This window comes from Mesoplodon densirostris, chromosome 13 (genome assembly GCF_025265405.1).
Source record: "Mesoplodon densirostris isolate mMesDen1 chromosome 13, mMesDen1 primary haplotype, whole genome shotgun sequence".
Taxonomy (NCBI): Eukaryota; Metazoa; Chordata; class Mammalia; order Artiodactyla; family Ziphiidae; genus Mesoplodon; species Mesoplodon densirostris.
The window spans coordinates 64,914,579-64,936,985 of record NC_082673.1 but is presented as its reverse complement, the minus strand read 5'-3'; the positions used below and the strand labels follow the sequence as shown (position 1 = coordinate 64,936,985).

The following is a 22,407-nucleotide window of genomic DNA, read 5'->3' as shown; positions in this document are numbered from 1 at the left end:
TTTCCCTAAAATAAGGGTGAAAAAAAAATGACCAGTGATCCTTTTTACTGCTAGTCTTGGTTCTCTTTATTTTTCTTCTTTACGTCGTACTGTATTCCCATCTTACTGGTTTGGCTACCACTGAATAGACAATTTTCTTCCTTTCTAATCTTTTGAATAGTCTAAAAGAAGTACTTGTTCAGTGTTTCATGGTATATGTGGTGTGAGTAAAATCTATAATTGTTCTTGATTTGGACATTTCTCAAGGCAATCAAACCCCAGATAGTTTAGTCCAAGATAAATGATAGCACATTTTATCTTTGCATTTGTGAAATCTTATTATGCTGCTCTGCAAATGTATAAACGTTTTCTTTTCATAAGGCCCTAGGCCTAAATTATGGCTTCTCATTAACAAATGATTTCCATACCCTGTTACATGGGTGCAGGGGAGCCTTCTTCAAGCAGCTGCAGCCATCGTTTGCACTGTCTGGAAAAAGGGGTTATTTAACGTTTAACTCTACCTGCTTTGGCTTTTTGCCTCTCCAAGATAAGAGGTGTTTCATGTGTTATTGAATATTTACTTATGTGAACCTGAGATACAGAGATTCTCCACTTTAGTGACCAAAGATGGCAAGGTAGGAAGGACAGATTAAAAACATAGCTGTGTTTTATATTACACAGTTTAAGTCCAACCATATCTATATATCCTGGAGTGCCGACTCTATGGCAATCTGAGTGGAGTAAGCAGTTAGCAAATTGTTCACATGTTTTGCCCCGCAACTCACTTAAGTAGATGTAAGAAAAAGTCTTTTACTGTTTAAGATGTATATATCCGTGTAACATACACAGACAAGATGGCTATCTTCTAATGTCTAGAAGAGGTAAATATGATTCACCTAAGCTTATGCTGCAGCTGCATGTGGAACAGACATTTCTTCCCCCTACCCAATGCTCCCTCTCCACCAAAAAAAGTTTTAATACTTACGAGTTTTGGTATTTTTGTGAATAGTAAATGAAACATACTTCTTCATAATCTCGAATGTATCGTATTATATAATAAAGGGAGAAAGGAATTAATGTTCTTGAGAGTATTTGGATTTTGAATCCAGGTGTCTAATACATGGGCTTTGTAGTCAACAGGAACTTTTGTGTTCAAAATTAACCTTTTAATAGCTTTTTGAAGAATTAGAAATATAGATACTAGTGTTACTTCTTGACCTCTAAAATCAGAGTTTTTCCTTTCTTGACCACTTCCTAAATATTCATAGTTTTCTTTCTGGACCGCAGAATCAGTGACATTTTGTGACAGTTGGTAAACCCACTTTAGAATTGTGGCATAATCATTGGGACATAGCTTTTCACGGGACATGGATTCATTAAGCAAAGGTCTTTTGAGTTCCTGCTGGGTGTCAGGCATTGTGCTAGAAACGATTATTTGTCAGATAGTAAAAACATTGCTTTTGTATTAAAAATTTTAGTGGAAAACTAAACATTTTTTCCCCTCTGAAGTTGCTATTGATAACAATTCAAATGCAGTTCTATCCACGTAACGTCTCTGAAAATTCCTGGTTATCAAAACAATGTATTGTACAAGTGGCTCTTTCATTTCACTTTTCTCTGAAGCATCCTTGCCTCTCAGGGACTCCCTCCCTTTCCTTGTCCCTGTTGGGACGGCCCTGGCTGGGCTGCAGAGCTTTCAGATGCCTTTGCTTCTTGACTGGTTATCACAGTTATAAAGTTCAGCCAAGATGTCATGGCTATCTCTTTAACTTTCTTTCAAATTAAACGTGGAATGAGGGAGTGTTGGCATGCTTCAGGGTGAGAGGTGCTAAGACTATCTTTTGTTTTTTTTCCAAGATGGTACCTTTTTTGTTCGCCCCCCAAAAGTATCGTGATAAAATGTATAACCAAATAAAAATAACTATTCTCCTATTTAGCAAAAAGAGTAGTATAATGTGTTGTAGACACAACTTTAGAAATCCTTTCTTTCATTCCTTAATAGGAATAAAATATTACTTATTTGGCACCATTAGAAAAACAGAGCAGAAGAAACATAATCCTTACCTTGCTGGAGTGAGAAGAGACCTCCACTGCAGTCTCTCAACCCACTGCCCAGATCTCTCTCTAAAGCTTAGACAAGAAGGATTTTACAGTGCGGAATTCTCAAGTGATGAAGCATTAACATTACAGGTAACGTTACAGAGCAAGCATTTTCGTCAAAGCAAACTCCCCACTACAGATGGAGGGCCCTCTCCCTTGAGGTTTAAAAGCTCCACTTATCGAGGCACTTGCGGTCACGCATTCGCTCTTATCTTCCTCCGTCCTTCATCCACAGTAGGTTGGAGGCCGTTTTCACTTTTCGCAGCTTCTGTCTGAGACTGTTCAACGCATTCTCCCTCTGGTGGCGATAGCTACCGTTCATTTCTGTTGCTGTGCCCGCAGTACGCTTCGGCCGCGTGCTTCACAAGTTTAAGGGAGCAAAGAGGCGAGACGAGAAGCTCTTAAAGCTCACATGTGATGGAACCAGGATCGAGAGCTGGGCCTGACTCCAAACAAAGCGTTGGATCCCCCGCCCCGATTTCCCAGTTTCACGCTGCCTCCCAGGCCGCCAGTTTCATGCTTCCTTCACCTGTTAACCATCACTGTTGCCCTAGACGCAAAGCTTATCCTGCACCCACCGCTAGTCTAGTCATCACCTTTAAGAACTCAGATCCTTCACTTTCCCATGCTCCCCACTTTGTCACTTTGGTTCCCTAGGTGTCAGGAGAAAGCTATGTTAAGGACAAAGTTGCTTCTCTTTCTTTACAATGACTCCTTCAAGAACTCAACATTTAATGAGCACCGGTACTGAGCTGTAAGGAAATCTGTGTTGTGAGCCATACTGCCTATTTTCTAGAGTCTTCCTCTTGTGGAAGACCCAACCCCCTTTTCCTGATTTCCCTGGAAAAGGAAGGTCTGCTTCTCATTTCTCTGTGCTTCATCTTCGCCATTGTTTCTGACCACAGTTATTTAGCAGTCTCCTTCTTTGTAGTCTGCTATGTCCATTTCTACTGCTTTCCCCTCATTATCACCAATCTGTAGACATTCAGGATCTTCCTTCACTATCTTCTATTAGCTTCTTCAAACTTGGGTCATAGATGGTTCCTTTAAATTCAGTACCAGTATGGTGACCCATGAGAGTGTGTCCTTGATCTCATTTTCTCCTCAATTACCTGTTGAAGTGACTGCATCTCAAAACCCTTCTAATTCCTAGTTCTCAAGTTTGTATCTTGCATACAATTTGTATGGTTTAACATTTCCTTACCATCAATTAATTAAACTTGTTCTTTGGTAGCCACAGGTCCCTAAATTTCATTTTTTGTGGGCGACTATCAACATATTGGTAAACTCAGAATTCTGACCGAACTTATTATGGTCACTGTCTTAGTCCATTTGGACTGCTATAATAGAATATCATAGATAGGGTGGCTTATAAACAACAATAATTTATTTCTCATAGTTCTGGAGGCTGGAAGTCTGAGGTCAGGGTGTCAGCATGGTCGGGTTTGGTGAGGATCTTCTTCCACGTTGCAGACAACCATTTTCTTTCTGTATCCTCACATGAAGGAGAGAGGGCTAGCTAAGTCTCTGACACTTATAAAGGCACAAATCCTATTCTTGAGGGCTTCATCCTTATGAACTAATAACCTCCCCATAGCTCCACCTTCAAATACTATCCCATTGGGATTAGAGTTTCAACATATGAATTCTGGGGGACACAAACATTCTGTCCCCAACAATCATCTCCAGACTGCTGTCTTTATTATCCTAAGCTTTTCCCCTTTGACCTTTTGTGATGTGAATCTCATGCTGCTAAGGGGGATTTGGTATGCATTTTGCCCACAAGTGGGATTTACTACTCTATGGAAACCCTTTTCATCATTTCTCTAGGACTCTTTATTGCATTCTCTTTGACAGTGACTTTTCCAAATGTTTTTCTACAGTCTTGATCTTTATTCCATGAAGTCCCTTGTCACTCAGATAACAACCGTGCCACTTAATTTGTTGAGAAACATCAAAACTATCCTCTGAGAATTCACTAATCTTTTCTCTCATTCTCATCATATTGTACCCCCCTGTTACATGCCCTGCATACCCTACTCCTCTTAAAAACTTCTTTTAAAAACTTCACCTAGGGCCTCCCTGGTGGCGCAGTGGTTGAGAGTCCGCCTGCCGATGCAGGGGATACGGGTTCGTGCCCCAATCTGGGAGGATCCCATATGCCGCGGAGCGGCTGGGCCCGTGAGCCATGGCCGCTGGGCCTGCGCATCCGGAGCCTGTGCTCCGCAACGGGAGAGGCCACGACAGTGAGAGGCCCGCATACCGCAAAAAGAAAAAAAAAAAAAACTTCACCTATCCTTTTACATTTATTTTCTCCTATTTCAACTGAAGTGGGGCCTGTCAATTCTACTTGTACTTTTGCTCCTGTATTCCCTTTTCTGAGCTTTTCTCATATAGGATCTGTTCCATTTGTATCTTTTATCTCACATTCCTTGACACTGTCTCCTCTTACTGTCAAAAGTTTTTAGGTATCTTCCATATTACATGTAAAATAAAAATATCCTTTGATTCTACAGTCCTTAGAATGTACCCTTTCTGCTTTTGCCATTTCTTTCATTGTTCAACTTCTTAGGGAAAAATCATTTGCAATCCCCATAGGATTTTTCTTGCCTGCCACACATTCAGGGTTTATCTAAAATATTGCAAGGAAACAAAACCTGATTTTAGTTCATGCTTTGGGGCTCTCCTCCTAAACTGCTTGATAACTTTAAAATCGCTCTGTAGACCAGCCCTGTGCTTTCATTTGCATGCCGGAGAGCTCCATTTTCATGGCCAACTTGTCCTAAAAGTGAATTCTCTGTACCTCCTCCCCCAGCCAAAACTAAACCAATGAAACCCACAACTTCACTCACCTTGCTCATCACCGACTTTGCTGTTGTTTTGAGTGATACCTCAATTCTCTTCCCCAGGTTGAAAATTTTGAGTCCATCTTCAAATATTCTCTCTCCTTCAGACCTCCGCACTCATTCATGATCACGACTTGTTAGTTTGGGTTCATAATGAATCAAGTCCAAGTTTTTTTTTTTTTTTTCTTTTTGCGGTATGCGGGCCTCTCACTGTTGTGGCCTCTCCCGTTGCGGAGCACAGGCTCCGGATGCGCAGGCCCAGCGGCCATGGCTCACGGGCCCAGCCGCTCCACGGCATATGGGATCCTCCCAGACCGGGGCACGAACCCGTATCCCCTGCATCGGCAGGCGGACTCTTAACCACTGCGCCACCAGGGAGGCCCCAAGTCCAAGTTTTGGCTCGCCGGTGCTCTGTCCCAAATCAATATTTTAGTCATGATTATTGCAAAAGTCTCTTAACTGATTTTTCTCTCTGTTAGTCACCCCTCTCCCTCTAAGTTTTACTCATCAGGCTGGATTAGTATTTCTCTTACTACTCTTTGATCATGTCATTTTCCTGCTCAGATTTTTAGAAACTTGTCAGTGTCTGGAGGCTAATTTTCTTGCTTAGTGTGATATTCCATGTTCTGTTTGGTCTGGAGCCAACCTACCTTTTCAGCTGTCTTCTGAGACCATTAGGCATTTACTCTGTGCTTCAGCTGAACTGCAGGACTGATTGTTCCCATGCATTTTCTCACACGGGTTTTTTTCTTTTTTCTGTCTAAAATGCCTTTATTTCCCCTTACCTCCCTTCTGTTTGAAGTCCAGCCCATCAGACCCAGTTCAGATGGATTGAGTGATCATCCCAGTTGAGAAGTTAATGGATTAAAGCAGGAAATTTCAATACGTATGTTTATAACACTTACTGCCTGTTAGTAGGGTAGGTGACCTAATGCCTATTCATGCAGCCCTTTTGATTGGATGGTTTCCAAGGACTTCAATTATGTCTTCTTTTCTCCAATTCCTCAGAGCCTTCTAGCAACAGGTGCTCAGTATTATTTTCTTGATTAATCCCTTGTTTACACTATTTGTTATTTGGCCAACAGTGAGAAAGGGTAAATGTGCTTGGCAGCTTGGTAGTCACTGGAACTCTCTTAAGGTTGATGGGAGGTGAGAGGAGCTGGGCTGGCCAGTGTGGAGACTGCATGGATGAGCTCAGACCTCTTCACTACCAACTATATTTTTTCCTTCAGAAAGGAAGCTTATGATAAACAATCTTTCAAACACTTTATTTGTTTTTAAATACACAGGGAAACACACTTGAAGCACTAAAACCAGGCTGCCTGGGTTTGAATCCTGTCTTTGTCACTTCATGGCTGAATGACCTTGGGCAAGATAGCCTCTTCAGTGCTTTACTTTCACTCTCTGTATAATTAGAATAATAACATATTCATAACGTTTTTATAAATATTATAAATGAGCTAATGCATGTAAAGCATATTAAACAATGTGGCAAATAGAGTATTCCCAAATGCTGTCAATTAATATTACTATTAAGCAATGAGGGAATTGCTGCAAGAAAAAGATATATTAGAATTTGTTTCTAATTTATTTGCCAGATTATTAAAATGCTATGATTTTAACACATGAGGATAAGTACCCTTAAGGTCTAGAAACTCTTAAGATATGGAGCATAATGAAAGAGAGAATGAATGGAAATGTCAGGGAAAATTTAGCAATCTAGCCTTGTATTTGTTTGGTTGTCATATACACCAAGGGACTGATCAACTGACTTAATTACTTAAGCCATTCTAGAACATGGATGATTATTTATGTGATACCTAGTAGACACTGAGCAAAGCATTGATCCAGTACTTCCAAGGTGCTGGAAGTATGAAGATGAATAACACATGGCTTTTGTTTTGAGGATGCTCAGATTTATGACTTAAATAACTACAGCTCAATGTTAAAGTGCTATGGACACAGGTATATACAATGTGCCATAGGCTTCTATGCCTCCTCTTGACAGAGGAGGGTGTCAGAGGAGCTGAGTCTTGAAAGTGGTCAGACTTTTACAGAGGGGACAGAGCAAATCTTTTGCTATCGATTTTAGCACATTTTAGTAATGTGAGCTGGGATTTTTTTGTTTTGTTTGCTTTACCAAGATCTGTGGAGACAGCAAAGTCCCAGTGGTGGTTTACTTGATATGAAGGGAATGCTAATTGTACCAAATATTCTGGGGTTTTTTTGTTGTTGTTAAATAAAATATCTTTGATTTTAATGCAAACTTTTTAAAAAGTTGCTTTTTAATACTTGGAGGATAGTATGCACAGATTCACAGGATGCCCTTGTATCTCTATCTTTGTAATATATTTAACAAAATCAAGAAAAAGTTTTCTATATCAGGCAGTCCATGGATAGACATAGTCTGTGGTTCCTAAACCTGATAATGGTGAAAATAATCTGGGGAACATTTAATGATGTGGGAGCCTGGGCCCCCCTCCAGATAAACTGAAACAGACTCTCCGGGGAAAAGCTCGGACTCTGCATCCAGGAATCACAGATGTTTAAGCAGCACAAGAGAAACCAGTGCTCACTGTAAGCTTGTGCTGTTGACATGGCAACTACTCACTGTGTCTGTGATACTCATTTATACTCAGAAGTGAGATGAAACACACTAAGAAGACAGATTTGGAACTCACCAGGAAGTATCATGAAATCTCTGACTTTGATTTATCTAGTGCCTTACTTGTCCTAAGAAGCAGCTACAAGAGGCAGTAATTTGAAGATAACAATATAATTCAGAAAAGATAGTTAGATTTCTAAAGTTCTCTTGCTATTGCCAGATACTCAGGTAATCATTTGGTCTTTTGTGTACATCATATTATTTTCTTGGAAAAGGATCTAATCTTGTCCCCGCCCCCCCCTTTTTTTGTCTTCCTACTGAGCAATGGTCAAAACTTGGAAGGTGTGTTTACCTGGAGGGAGTTTTCAATAGGTTTCAATTATTTAACGTAAAACACATGCATGTTATGGTTGGGGGAAAAGTTGCTAATTTCATTCAAAACATGAAGAAAATAACACTTAGCTTCTGTGTAGGAGTCTGCTTGGTCATGTGAGGTTATCGCAAGATTAAGTGTTCTGTGTGCACGTGCACATCTTTTCTAGGCTTTCTGTTTAGAACATTTCCCACACTAACTTTCATGTGGCTTTGGCCATAGCCTGGTCACAGCAAATCCTCCTCTGCTTTGATGCTACTGTGCCCAGCACCCTCCCCGCTGGGCCACTGCAATCATTATTCTGAGTCCTACATAAAGCAGAAAAATAAACTTAAAAATTTTTTATTATGAACTTTTTCTGTCAAACCACAAATAGGGGATACCTCCCTATATTCATCACTCAGATTCAACATTTATTAAGAATATATATATATTCTATATATGCTTCATCTGTCCTTTTTATTTTGTACCTGATAAAGTATTTTAAATCAAATCTCAGATATCATGTATTTTACCTTAACATACTTCATCATTTATCTATAAAATGAGGTTATTTTATAACCACAATACCATTTCCAGAGTTAGCAAAATTAACAATAATTCTTCAGCATCATTTAGTACCTACCACAACCAAATTTCTCAGATTGTCTCAAAAATGGCTTTTTATAGTTTGTTTATTTGAATTGGGAACCTAGTTTGAGAAAAGGACATTTTTAAGGGTGGTACTTAAGACATGCGTAAAGAACGTTTTTTTCCTGGTGTAATTAGAATAAGTGGGGGGAAAACCCAGAACCTCATGGGATTTCTTAAGTATCTTGTGGCAGGAGCTAATGCTTTCTCTAAATTTTCTGTCCTTAAGGAGCACTGTGATCTATCCCCTGAGAATAAGTGACTCAAGGCAATTTTTAAACACTGTAAACCACAGTTTCTGGTTTAATGAGAGATTACTTTTCACATTGCATTCCATGTTGGTGCAGATACAGTGATTTCATGTTCTAAAGTTAGTTCTGCAATTACCATTTTGATTGCTCTTAGAAAAATGCACACAAAGAATACTGTGACTCAGCGAAGCGTGTTGCCAGTGGGTTGTCATTTTTAGCTCTCCAATTATGATGGAATTGCATGAAGAATGTTCAAGTTAGTGCTGCGTTCTTCTGCTCCCCATGGCTTTCTTTCCACACACCAGCACCAGCACCAAGCACATCCAGCCTCCTTTTCTTCATCTTGTTGTTGTTGTTGTTTAAAGATTAACAAGCGTCTGAGAAGCACAGTATACAGGTGAATGGTAATACAGGTACTCTAGCGAGAGCTGCGTCTTAATAAGAAGTAAGCTTTCTGTTCCCTTGCAATTACAAAGGTTCGTAAGACCATACTTAAAGGAAATAATCAGAGAGTCCAAAGAAGTCTAATTTTGAACATAAATTGATGTTCATGTGGTACCTCAGTCCGTGAAGTACTTGAAAGTTTTTATTGCAAACATGTGAAGGGACACTGAGTTGGTAAGACATGGCACCTGCCTTCCAGGCATGACTGTCTTCTGAGGGGGATGGGAGTGGGGCTTGGGGAAGACTAGTGTTTTGAGGCGAAGGAAGCTGGCATCGGGGAGGCTACCTAGACATTCTTGCTGTAATCTTAGCACTAGTTAATTAGAACTGGACGAGGGTCCTAGCATTGGGTGACAAGAAGAGATGCTAGAAAGGTTAAGAAGTATCCTTTCAACTGGTGACTTATTGGATCTGAGGAAAGAAAGAATGGGGTGACCAAGAATTTGTGCCACAGTACACAATAAAATATATTTACTATGTTTCTGAAAAGAAACATGAAAATTGATAGGGGGAGGTTTTTTGTTTGGTTGGTTGGTTTTTTTTTATTTCAATACCTTCACTTTGAAAGCATAGGCAGCCAAGAGGAAATGTGCCCTGTATCTCTAGGAAATGTGGCCAGGACACAGGATAGAAATGGGCACTACTGATCAACCCTCATGTAATAGAAACTGTATTAAGGTGTTAGTGATAAAAATTTAAGATTGTCCTCAAGGAGTTCATAATTTATCAGGAATGAAGATGAACGAGTAGGTACTCAGAGGGATAGACCACATGTGAACTATGTAATTATTAAATATTTATGATTATAGTTAGGCCTACATGTGGTAAAACCAGTAGATGTTGGATTTTTTTTCCTGTAACTTCCTCTCTCCTTTTCTTTCCTGTTTTTGTTTTCCTTTAAAAAAAAGAATCTTAATTTTAGAGTTAGGACAAGAGTGTGCAAAGTGTTTTACTGAAGTTGTTGAAAAGGTGGCAGTGCGGCCAGAACTTATATTTGTACTCTCTGCCTGTGGTCTAGTCATTGTTCCTGGGCTGGGGCTACCTCCCATGCAAGCTGTGTGTGGGTGCATGGGGTGACAACCTCTCCTCCGTCCCCTCCTGCCCTCTGGCCTCTGCCAATCTAAGCCACCATCGTAGCTTCTGGGCCAACTGGGTTATGAGAGACGTGTGGGGCACCAATTCTATTTTATTCGATCATCTTTCTTCTCTTCTATTAGTGCCAGAAAGTGGAGAAGCTAGTTACTGTCTACAAAAGACAGCAAAGAACTTTTGCAGCTTGATGGGTCTCTTGATTCAAGGTTACTTTTTTCCCCTCTTCCATTAACAGAGAGAGTGGAAAAGTGTGGAAACAAAGTCTGCTAACCAAAGGTTTCATCTTTAGTAATCCCAGTGTCAGTAAATATTTTTACATTTTCACTCATGGTTGATCTTGAATTTTTGATATATAAAATTGTGGTCTTTTATTCTCTGATTTTTATGTCAGTTCTTATTCTCACCCAGGTGACACTTAATACCTGTATTCCTCTTGTTCTGAAAGGGCATTTGCAAACATAAAAGATTTGGTCTCTTTTAAAATGGATTGACAGTCTACTCTCTATTTTTCAAAGTGCGTGGTGTTTTTAATAATCAGTAATAAACTTTACAATTTATTTTTTCAAGTTGGTAGCATAATAAGGCCGTTTAGTTACACCACAAGAAAAGAAAGCTTATAATGGACTCCACCTGTTTACGCTTACCGCTTCCTGAGTCAAGTTTTCTGCACCATGTAACAGTGATCCATTAGTGATGCAAGATCTTTGGGATATTTTAAGTACCCTCTTTATAGCCATTATTTGAAGAAAGATTAATCTGGTGGTAGGTTCAAGCCTATAACACCATGACTTCTAAAGAGACTGGTTCAAGTTATGCTTGTTCCAGTTTGGAAGTGTAACTTAGATGCATGTCCTGTGAGATACAAGTATAATTTAACAATGGAATTGGTCGTGTCTGAAAGAACTCAATAAATGGGAAACACTAATTCTCTCTCTGGTAGCATAAAGAGTTATCTCGATCCTCAAAAGATACTAACACCGGTGTATAATCATCAGTGACAAAGTGCTTGCCAATTCTTCAGGTACCCCATGAAAGGATTTCAGTGGAAGATACACTTGATGAAAAGTATCCCATTGTTATACTGTATCTTTAGAAGGAAGAAAACATTGACAGAAATGTGAAAAGAGAACCTTCATAGCAAGGAATGGCTCTCCTTGTTACATTCTTAAAAACATAACTGATCTTCCTCAGAGTTCTTTTTGATTTGCCTCAACTGGTTGAATTCATAGCCCCTCATCCGGATTCCCATACGAACTTGTACAGATCTCTATCATAGTACTTACCACGATGTATTAAGTTACACATGAAAATAAAACTAAATGAGTGGGGCATATTCAAGCCAGCAGAGGAACGACTAAAGGATTGTGGGTTACACTCCCAGTCAATTTGTCCAGTTATTTCTGGGCATCCCTGGCAGTCACCATATAGCATCCTCCATCATGGTTTTCCTCCTTTGCTTAGACAGGACTAATCAATGTCTGTGGTTCATGAAGTTATTTGGAGGAGCCTCTCCATGGCCACTGCTCAGGACAGTGCAGGCGTCTGGCAGGACCAAAGACTCTCGCTTCTGAAACATCTCCATTTGCCAACCTGTAGGGTCCAGGAGCCATGCTAGCTTCCATGCAGATGCAGAGACACCAGTGCCCTCCCAAACCCTAAGCTGAACTTTGGTTGTATAAATGAATACTGTGTGGATCTCTGCAGTCTTCTCAGCAAGCTCATCTGATCTGGCTAGGATTTCTTTCTTTTTTTAAAAATAAATTTATTTATTTATTTTTGGCTGCTTTGGGTCTTCGTTGCTGCACACGGGCTTTCTCTAGTTGCAGCGAATGGGGGCTACTCTTTGTTGTGGTGTGCGGGCTTCTCATTGCGATGGTTTCTCTTGTTGTGGAGCACGGGATCTAGACACCCAGGCTTCAGTACTTGTGGCACACGGGCTTCAGTAGTCGTGGCTCACGGGCTCTAGAGCGCAGGCTCAATAGTTGTGGTGCATGGGCTCAGTTGCTCTGCGGCATGTGGTATCTTCCCAGACCAGGGCTTGAACCCAGGTCCCCTGTATTGTCGGGCGGATTCTTAACCACTGTGCCACCAGGGAAGCCCCTGGCTAGGGTTTCTCACTCTTCTAACTTCTGGAAATAAAATCCAGTCCAAGGGGCTTGCCAGCATCACAAGCTTAGCTGTCTTGTCTTTTTATCTGTCCTAGGACCCTCCCTTGCAAAATTCTTCCCTTCATCCCTGGTACCAAACAAAACTGATCTGGAGCTGAGAGAAGGGTGGAAAGGTCATTTCTGCTAAGTGTTTGAACTCCAGCTAGAAGAATTTAGATAACCTTGTTAAATGCATATTTGTGTTCTTCATTGGACTTTGAATTCTTCATTGGACTGTATTTATTTTGGATCCCTGGCACTTAACACAAAGTTAAAGCAGCCAAAGTTAATTGGCAGAAGAATTATTGCAGTGTCTTGGTCAGACTTAATAGTTTTCACAACTTATTTCAAGCTGGAATAACTCTCATCAGTACCCTCTGCTTCTCATCCATTAAAGAATATTAAATATGTAAATATACTTATTCTTGTTGCTCAAGTTCTATTTCAAGATTCCCTTTTAGTGGAAAAAATGTTTAGTGTATCTTTTATTTTTCTTGAGTCATCATTGTTCTTGGGAACACTGATTAAATGTCTTGTAGATGTTTTGCAGTATGAGAGTTTTGTGGTTAGTAATGCTTCCTGAGCCTCTAAATTTGTAGCAAATTTAAAATGATGATTCTTTTGGTCTGTTTCCCCCTCTTTTAGGCATGGAATATTTGAGTATAGGGTATTTGAGCTGTTAATTTTTTATGTTCACAGGAATTTTCTTTTTAAAATATTACTTTAAATATTACCATGGTATTTAAATTGATAACAGCCAAAAATATGCTAGGCACTAGCAATAAATAGCATCTGATCTGTAATCCTTACAACAATCCTTAGAAGAGGGGTTGGCAAACTTTATCTGTAAAGGGCCAAAGAGTAAATATTTTAGGCCTTGTGGGTTATAAGTCTCTGCAGCAACTCCTTAATTGGGGAAAAAATGGGACTCTGATGTTAAGAGATTTACCCGAGACCACCTTGCTAGTAAGTACCAGGCCTAGGAATTTTTTTTTTAACTGAACTAATGTTGTTGTACAATACTGTATAAGTTACAGGTATATAATATAGTGATTCATAATTTTTAAAGGTCATATTCCATTTAGTTATTTTAAATATTGGCTATATTCCCTGTGTTGTACAATATATCCTTATAGCTTATCTTAATAGTTTGTACCTCTTAATCACTTAGCCCTATAGTGCCCCTGCCCCCTTCCCTCTCCTCACTGGTAAATGCTAGTTTGTTCTCTATATCTGTGAGTTTGCTTCTTTTTTGTTATATTCACTAGTTTGTTGTATTTTTTAGATTCCACAAATAAGTGATATACAGTATTTGTCTTTCTCTGACTTATTTCACTTAGCATAAACTGACTTCACTTTGCCATACTGAAAAAAAAATCAATAGTGCGAGATCAGTATCTGCTCACTTGGTTAGGAGTGCCTACTACATGCAAGGCACTGTACAGTATGCTATGGAGATGTTACAGGCCCAGTTATAGGAACCTACAGTTTAGAAGGGGCTGTAGTTGATAAACAGCATTCCTTTTATCTGCCCAAGTTGTGAATGATAACGAGATCAGGGTTTTCAGATGACAAATTAAATATCATTTTTGTTACTGGTAAAGCTGATGCTCGAGAACATTGCTTTGATGTACAGCAAAAATGAACTTCCTAATCCCATACCTTGGATTCAGACAAGCCCATCCAGCCAGGTATAGCATGGAGGCCTGCTTCTATAACACTTCGGCAATGCAAGAAATTCCCAAACAGGAAAAGATGGAGAACGGTGCTGGTCTGCAACGCATAGTTCCTTGTCCCAAATCTCCATACAGAGAACTTCCTCCCTCTTTCTTGGGGAAGAATTAGTGAAAAGGAGGAGAACGTGCACAGCTTATATATATAGATATCCAACCCCCCCTCCCCCGCCCCGTGGAGAAGGAAACATCAGAAGTGAGGAGTAAGTGACCCACCTCTTCCTCCCCAGCATAGTACAAGTGCCACAAGGGAGAAAACAATTGATTTGCTTTGGAATTTACAGTGAAGAGAAATTACCTCCAGGATTGGAGAAGAGCAAACATTTGACTGAGAAGATGACATTTGGACAAGTTTTTGAATAATTTTCACTTAGATATGTAGAGATGATGGGGGTAGGATGAGCCAGAGAAAGTGAATATCAGAAGCAAAGGTGCATTTGGGAGGTCAAGAGGTCAGTTGTTGGGTTCCAGAACTAGCATGACCAAATGTCTCAGTTTGCCTGAAACACTGGTTCTCAGCCCTGAAAGTCTAGAATCCCAGGAAACGCCTCAGTCCTGGACAAACTGGAGGGGTCTCTAGAGTGTCAAGCTAGGAACTTGAAACTTAAATTTGTTGGATGATACAGTATATAGAATGGCTACATGTTCGACAGGTCATTGAGCTTTTGGTATATACAGTTACTTCCTCAGGAGACCCACTAGGCTGGAAATAAGAGGTGAGAGGCCAAAGACTATCAGTAGATGTTGGGAACCACTGAAGAATTTTTGAAGGGTATGAGGGTTGCGTTGAATCTTAGAGTATGCAAATATACAGAAAGGAGTTTGCAGACTGTTGAATATAAAACCAGATGAGAATATATTAGGGAGTAAACTGAAATATCAAGGAGGGTTCTATTTTTGAGAAAGATGAAATCCTAAAAGAAATATGATCCCTTTTTATTGTTTCTATTAGGCTCTGAAAAGAGCTACTGGGAAACCACTCCCCCAAACTACATCTATCCTGATCTGTCCATTCTAGCGGATAGTGGTTTATGTGATGTGATGGGGGTGTTAGCTAAAATGGTGGTAATCATATTGCAGTATATAAATGTATCAGATCAATGCATTATACACCTTATACTTACACAATGTTTTAAGTCAATTATACCTCAATTTAAAAAAATCTAATGTACAGTGGTGATTAGGAATGAATTGATACAAATTAACTCATGGATTTTTTTTTAATGTAAGCTCTCTACTCTTGTATTTTCCTGGATAAAAATGCATTGAAGGATGCATTTCTAGTAAGTTCCTTGAAATTATTATTCAAGAATTGTTTTATTATCATGACTGTATTGAATGTTCTGCCTGCATGTGGTAGTCCTACCAGATTGACCATATTACCAGATTGGTAATTCATTTGGCAAAGCCCATGTGGTAAAGCTTGTATAGTGGTTTGTTGTTGGCACTGAAATGGATGAACCAGCTGTAGATGTTATTTGTTTAAGCATCTAGACAGTGTCTTTCATTCAGTAACTATTTGTTAATTAATCAGTTGGATAACTTCCTCTACTGAAAAATCTAAGAGGAAAATGCAGTATTTGGATATGCTAGTCTTTTTAAGTAATAAGCCTTATTATCTAATAAATATCAGAGGTAGTTTTCATGATTTACTCAAAAACTCCAAGAAATATAAAAGTGAAATAGAGATCCAGTTCCTTGGAAAAACCAGAGGTATTTTCATAAAACTTATTTGTATTAATTGCTATTGTTCTTTTATAGGTAGTTATTATTTTAATTATTTTGAAACAGATTGGTTATTGCTTCTTCTGCCTAAACTTGAAATCTTATATTGTTTAACTTATTTTGAAATAATTTCAGACTTATAGAAAAGTTAAAAAAATTGTACAAAGAAATCTTATATACCCTTTACCCAGATTCCTTAAGTGTTAGTATTTAACACACTTCACAATTGCTTTATCATATTATCTATTTTTTCTGAAATTCTAAGGAGACATGATGCTCTTTATAAAGACATCAGTGTGTATTTCCTAAAAATGAAAACCTGATTTATAACCATAATACATTTTTTAAAATAACAGTATATGTCAGTGTTATTTTGTTTACCTAGCTTATAGGACTTATTCAAAATTTCCCAATTGTCCCACTAATGTGTTATGTAGTAAAAGAAGAAAAGTCTGTTTCAGATCCAATCCAGGATCATACATTGCTTTATGTTTCTTTATTCGCCTTTTAATCTGGACTAATTCTTCAGCCTTTGTCTTTCACGAAGACAAAGGCTTTGCCTTTTTGACATTTTTGAAGAGTACTGGCCAGTTATTCTGTATGATATTCCTCAGTTTGAGTTTGTCTGATGTTGCCTCATGACTAGATTGAAGAGCTGCATTCTTGCCAGGGATATAACAGAAACGATGTGTTTTTTTTCCCAGTGCATCATATCAGGAAGCACATGATATTGATTTGTTCCATTTCTGGTGATACTAATTTTGATCACTAAGGTATCTTGTCTGTAAAGTTACTATATTTCTCTCTGAAATAAGTATCTTGTGGGAACTGCTTTGATGCTATATAAAATCTTTCACTCATCATACATTTACTCAATAGCTTTAACTAGTGCCTGAAATGATTATTACTATGGTGATTCCAAGTGAGGGGATCTCCATTTTATTTATTTAATTAATCAAAATATTTATTTATTTATTTGGTTGCACTGGATCTTTAGTTGTGGCATGCAAGCTCTTTTCATAATAGTTTCGGCTTGAGGGCTCTAGCTCCCTGACCAGGGATCAAACATGGGCCCCGTGCATTGGGAGCACGGAGTCTTAACCACTGGACCACTAGGGAAATCCCCCTCATTTATTTTATATTCATTAGTTGGAATTCTGCAAAGAAGAACTTCTCCCTTGTTCATTCGTTCATTCATTCATTCATAGCAATATAGATTCATGGTTTGTTATTATCTTCTATGGATTATAATCTGTCAATGTTTATTCTGTTGCTCAAATTGTCCTAGATTGGGCCACTGGGAGCTCCTCCTCTAAACTTCTGTTTTGGGCATGTTCCCAACATTCCCTGAAGACTTCTCTACTTTCTGGTACAAAACGTCTCAGGCTGATTTTGTACTTTCCCTGACCCTGCCTTTGAATCAGCCATTTCACCAAGAGGCCATGCTCCTTTTGTCTGAGAATAGTGTTTAGAAAACAGAATCTGGATGCTAGGTATGTTCATTGCTATTGGGAATGGCATTAATTCTAGACCTTCTCAGAAAACAAAGCTAGAAAACATATGCATGTGTGTTTGTGCCTGTGTGTATACACAAACATACATATCTGTGCATATATAATCTATCTCTATGAACATATTAAAAGTGATTTCATGATGTAGTGGCCTCCAGTTCCAATCCAGCATCTCAGGGTTCATTCTAGTGTGTTCTCTTTCCATGTTTCTCTTTTCTAACAATGAAAAACTTAACTCTCATCCACAATATATTTACTCATTTGTTCAATTTGAGAGTATATTACATAGAAGACTTTTAGAAATGCTAACCCATACCACTGTGAAAAACAAACCTACTCAGAATCAGAATTTGTTTATAGTTCTCTTTGTCTTTAGCTTAAGGATATGTAGTCAAAATATTGTGTTCAAAAGTTACTTAGATTAGTTTCCCTCCCACTTCAGTGTGGTTCTGTTCATCTAAAATTCAGTTAGATTTTTTTTTTTTTTTGGTGGGACATTTCCCCTCTTCTCCATCCTTAGTGTTTTCATTTATTGAGTATGTCAAATATTAACAAGGTTATGAAGGTCAGAACAGTATAAAAGAAGTATGTGTACTTCCCACACCCTACCCCTTCTAACCTATTTACAGTCCCCTATCTTTTTAACTCCATTTCACCTGCCTACCAAAGGTAACCTATCTCACTAGTTTCTGGTTTATTCAACTTACGTTTCTTGTTGCACAAGTGAACAGACATTTTAAAATTTTCTTATTTATCTCCTTTTCCCTGATATCAAAGAAAACACACATTAGACATTCGGTTATACTTTTGCACTTTGATTTTTTTTTTTAACTTAACAGTACATTCTGGAAATCACTCCATATCAGTTTAGAGTTAGAGTTCTCCCTCATTCTTTTTTACAGTTGCATTGTGTCCTGTTTTGTGGATGTACCATAATTTATCCACTTACTCTCCTGTGTGTGGACATTTAGGTTGCTTCCAATATTTTGCAGGGACAAACAAGGCTTCAAAGAATAACCTTGTACAAGTGTATTTTCAGATTAATATAATTTTTATTTCATTGAAGCAACTTAATCTAAGTCTTCTCCAAGTTGTCTTTGATGGAGAGAATTTTGGAGTTATGTATGCGTTAACTTGTTTTTCTTCCTTAGGAAGCATCCTCAGTGTATAAAATTGTTAAATTCTCCTGCTTTTAAACACAGAAACACACCATATTGGGACTCTATACCATGAAATTTCAGTAATTTAATTCATGTTTAATGTGTGGTCAAAAGAGCCCTTATGCTTCCTGGCTTTTTATTATCTTAGGTAATCTGAGTAGCTTCTAACGAGAGGTTCTAAAAGAATTTGGGGAACTGGTTTTATAGCCGTAATTGAGACACAGCTCTGCATAACTCCTTCCATCCACCACGTCCTCCTCCCTGTACAGGATACAGGCCTTAAAGCACATGGCCCTGCTTGTGGTCTTTTCTGAATTAACAGTTGTTCTTTTATTATCAGTAGTCTCCTAAACAATGTACTTTCTAAACACTTGGTTATCTAATATCTATTATCTGTGACCATAACACAATGTCCTATTAAGTAGAACTCTCTATATTGTGGATTTACAAATAAAGATGTTTACATGCTGCTCTGTAGCACTTTTACTATTACCACTTTCCTGTTCAACTGTCACCACCTAAGAGGAAGCCAATCGTAATTTTATTTGTACATCCTTTCTCTTAAGTGTTTGCATTCTGCTGGTTTCTTAACGTCTAATCTAAAATCAAAGCATATCATTTTAGTTCAGATGCCATGTGTTGTGTTTTATCTGATCCTCATGCACTTGAACTCGGGTTTCCTTGACAAAGACTCTGTTGTTTCTGAGTTGATTGACTTTAACCAGAAGCTGGTGTTTTCTAAGCTTCGTTTTTGAATGGGCTCTGAGGGTAATGTGGCGTGCTCCTCAGGGATGCTTAAGTCTTATGATGTTTTTCTTAATTCTGAATTTGTTGCATTTGATTAAAGTGATATAATTTTATTCCTTTGCAGTAACCATGAAGAAGAGTTGTTCTCACTATTTCTGGAGTAAATTAATAAATAGTAATGTGAATACAAAGGGAGTTTAACTTGAAAATTTGATCATTGAATCATTTCATTATAAGGAAGCAATCAATCTATCTCCTTCATTTCCTCTCTTCCTCTTTCTCTCCTTTCATTCTCATTTTAGTTACACTTGTTATATACAGATACATCTTCATTGTCAAGGAAAAAAAGAAATTGAGAAAAGAAAACAAAGTAAAAAGCATGTCTCCTGTGTTCCCTTTAATTATCCTTCTCTAGATGCAGCTATTATTTTATATCAATTTCTGATGCTTTCTATAAGCTTGTGCCCTCACACATATAAACCCTTAAAGTTTGGGAGCTTGAGGATGAAGGGGACGTGTTCTACTCCACAAAGGCAAGGGTGGGGACTTTAAGAAAAAATTGTTCCTAAATTGTGTTGCTACTGTCAGAAGGTTGCTACCTTTCCTTTCATTGTTGGAAGACACTTAGGCAGTAGACTGTGGCTGTCACTCTATCTGAAGAAGAGAAAGGAGACTGCGAGGCGGAAACTGCCTCTAGAAGGCAGTAAAATGGAGCCTGCATATCTGATTACTGGGTGGATGAGATTAGGGATTACAGTCTTGACAAGACCTTTATAACATAGTGGGGAGGTGGCCAACTAAAGCTTGTATCGGGAGAATACAGTGTGAACACAGTGTTAGCTGGAAGGTGCGGTGAGATTTGTAAAGGGACTACCAAAGCTTAGGGAAGTTGCTATGGGTATTAGCCCCTCCCCGAAAAGGTTCCTGTTGATGAAGGTGATGTCATCACTCTTCCTTCCTGAGCCCTTTGGCCATGAGACCATTAAGGCCAACTAAGGAGAGGGATAAAACCTCATCCTTTGAGTGGGAGACATGCCCTTTTCCTCTGTAGCACACTGGGGAGTTAATGCATCCAACTCCTCTGTACCCCAAGCTGTTAGGGAATTAGACTTTTCCTGCCTTTGTATGTGGAGTGGAGGAAAGGTTTTGGCTTTATATTAAATTTAAATTGATGTTTTAAAATAAAAAGTAACAGGCCTTAAAAATTCAAGAACTACTATAATAAATTTCTTCTTGCTTTCATTTATGGAATCTGCTCAGTACACCTAGGGAATTGATACCCAACTGGAAAGCAGGGGTTCAGGGTAGCAGAAGAGGGTAGCCACTTTGGGGGGGAAAGCTTATTTAAATATCCCAGTGAGTCAAACTGTCTTAGTAAATGGGTGAATTGTTTATTTGGCAAAGAGATATAATTGATTTGCTTTTCAAATTCATGATCTCTAAAACATTGTCAAAAGATTGTTCAAAACAATTGAGACCAAACCTTAGAGATTTTTCCCCTTATTATTTAATGTTGCACTAAATTTGACATATCATGCATACATATCTTGTTAAATTAGATGGTATGGTATGTTTCTGGGGACCAGGAGCTTTATTTTCTAACAAGCTAAGTAAAAGTTCTGTGCACTAAAACTTGTTAATTGAAAGGCACTGCATTTAAGCCATGTGTTCTTGCATAACAGCAAACATCTATACTAGATGCAAAGTGCTGAGCTGGACTCTGAGCACATCAAAATGTACAGGAGGTGATACCTGCCTCTGGGCACATCAAAATGTAAGGAGGTGATACCTGCCTTTGAAGAGTTTACTATCTACTGGGGAAGACATATAGACAGCTGGTTAATTTCATCATAATGTGACAAATGTAGTAATAGAAGACAGTCCAGCATGTCTGAGGGGCCATACTGTAGTGGCCCTTAAGCCCTTAAAAGTGGTTCAAGGATCAGAGACAGCTTCTTGGAGGGGTTGCATGTTCCTTTTTAAGTTGGGAAATTGTAAATTATTTTACTTACCATTGTGTCCCTAGTGTGTGTGACACAGGAAATAATCATAAATATTTGTTGAATGAATAAAATAGAGCCTGATATGAGACTTGAATAATGAATATAAAATAACTAGAAAAATAAGGGCAGATGGGGGTTGAAGGTATTCTGGGGATGGATGGTGAAGAGTGGAAACAGAAACGCAAGAGTTTGGGGCTGGTGTCTTGTGTAGGGTTGAGGCCTAGCTCAGAGGTGAGACTGGGCTTGTGGATTCTTAAACAGGGGAGTGATAGGAGTTTAATTTTTCAGTCCCTCTGAAAGTTTAGTGGAGAAAGGATTAGATGGAGGTGAGAGTTGGAAGCATGAAAGTGCATAGGCTGGTGGAATAGCCATGGTAGTAGAAATGCAGAAAAGAGATTGGAGTGAGGGATGTATTGGAGAGTGAAGGTTAGTAGGAGTTGGTAACTGACTGTGGTGAGGGGATGGGAGTCTAGGATGGATGTAAGGTTTTGGTCTCTGAGATATAAGTACAAGTCTCCTGGATAGGGCTTCTGGAAAAGCTGTTGGCTTCTTATTTAAAAACAAGAGAGACTTCACTGGCATATACCCTTGTCCCTGCCTACATGTAACAAATGCCTCCTTACTACCACAACGTCTGGGAAGTCAGTTTTTTGCCCAGCATAATGCCTCCCTAAAGAGAAATGGGATCCTGAACAAGGGTAGGCAACTAACTAGTAATGTCTGACACATGGTGAGTTACCTGTTCATCTCTCTGCTACTAGTATTAAACAAAAAGCACAAAGTCTATTCTTTTGAAGAACACTTTGAGAAAAACATCCTATACCAAAAGGGGATTACTATATTTGCATGAAAAATGTGGCTGTCATATTTTTAACATGCACTAAATCAGCAGGTGCTTTAGCTCTCCCTAAGAATGATTATTGTTCTAATCACAAAGAATAACAATAAGAGAAAAACAAAAAAGAAAGGAGGTGATTGTGGTCTTCTCACCCAGCTTAATTTGAATGAAAAGTAAAAAACAAAAAACTTTCAAAGGAACATTTAAAAGCAGCATATAAATG

At 38.6% G+C, this 22,407-nt stretch overlaps 1 protein-coding gene across 3 annotated transcripts in view; it reads left to right on the top strand.

Annotated features, from left to right (window-relative positions):
- RSPO2 (R-spondin 2) overlaps nucleotides 1–22,407 on the top strand; it is a 158,606-nt gene that overhangs the window by 30,954 nt on the left and 105,245 nt on the right. The window contains exon 2 of one of the 3 annotated variants that reach the window (XM_060116203.1): nucleotides 7,080–7,096. The exons of the other annotated variants lie outside the window; for them this stretch is intronic. Coding sequence (XP_059972186.1) covers nucleotides 7,080–7,096 — 17 coding nt within the window. The remainder of the gene's footprint in view (nucleotides 1–7,079; nucleotides 7,097–22,407) is intronic. 3 annotated transcript variants of the gene reach the window in all.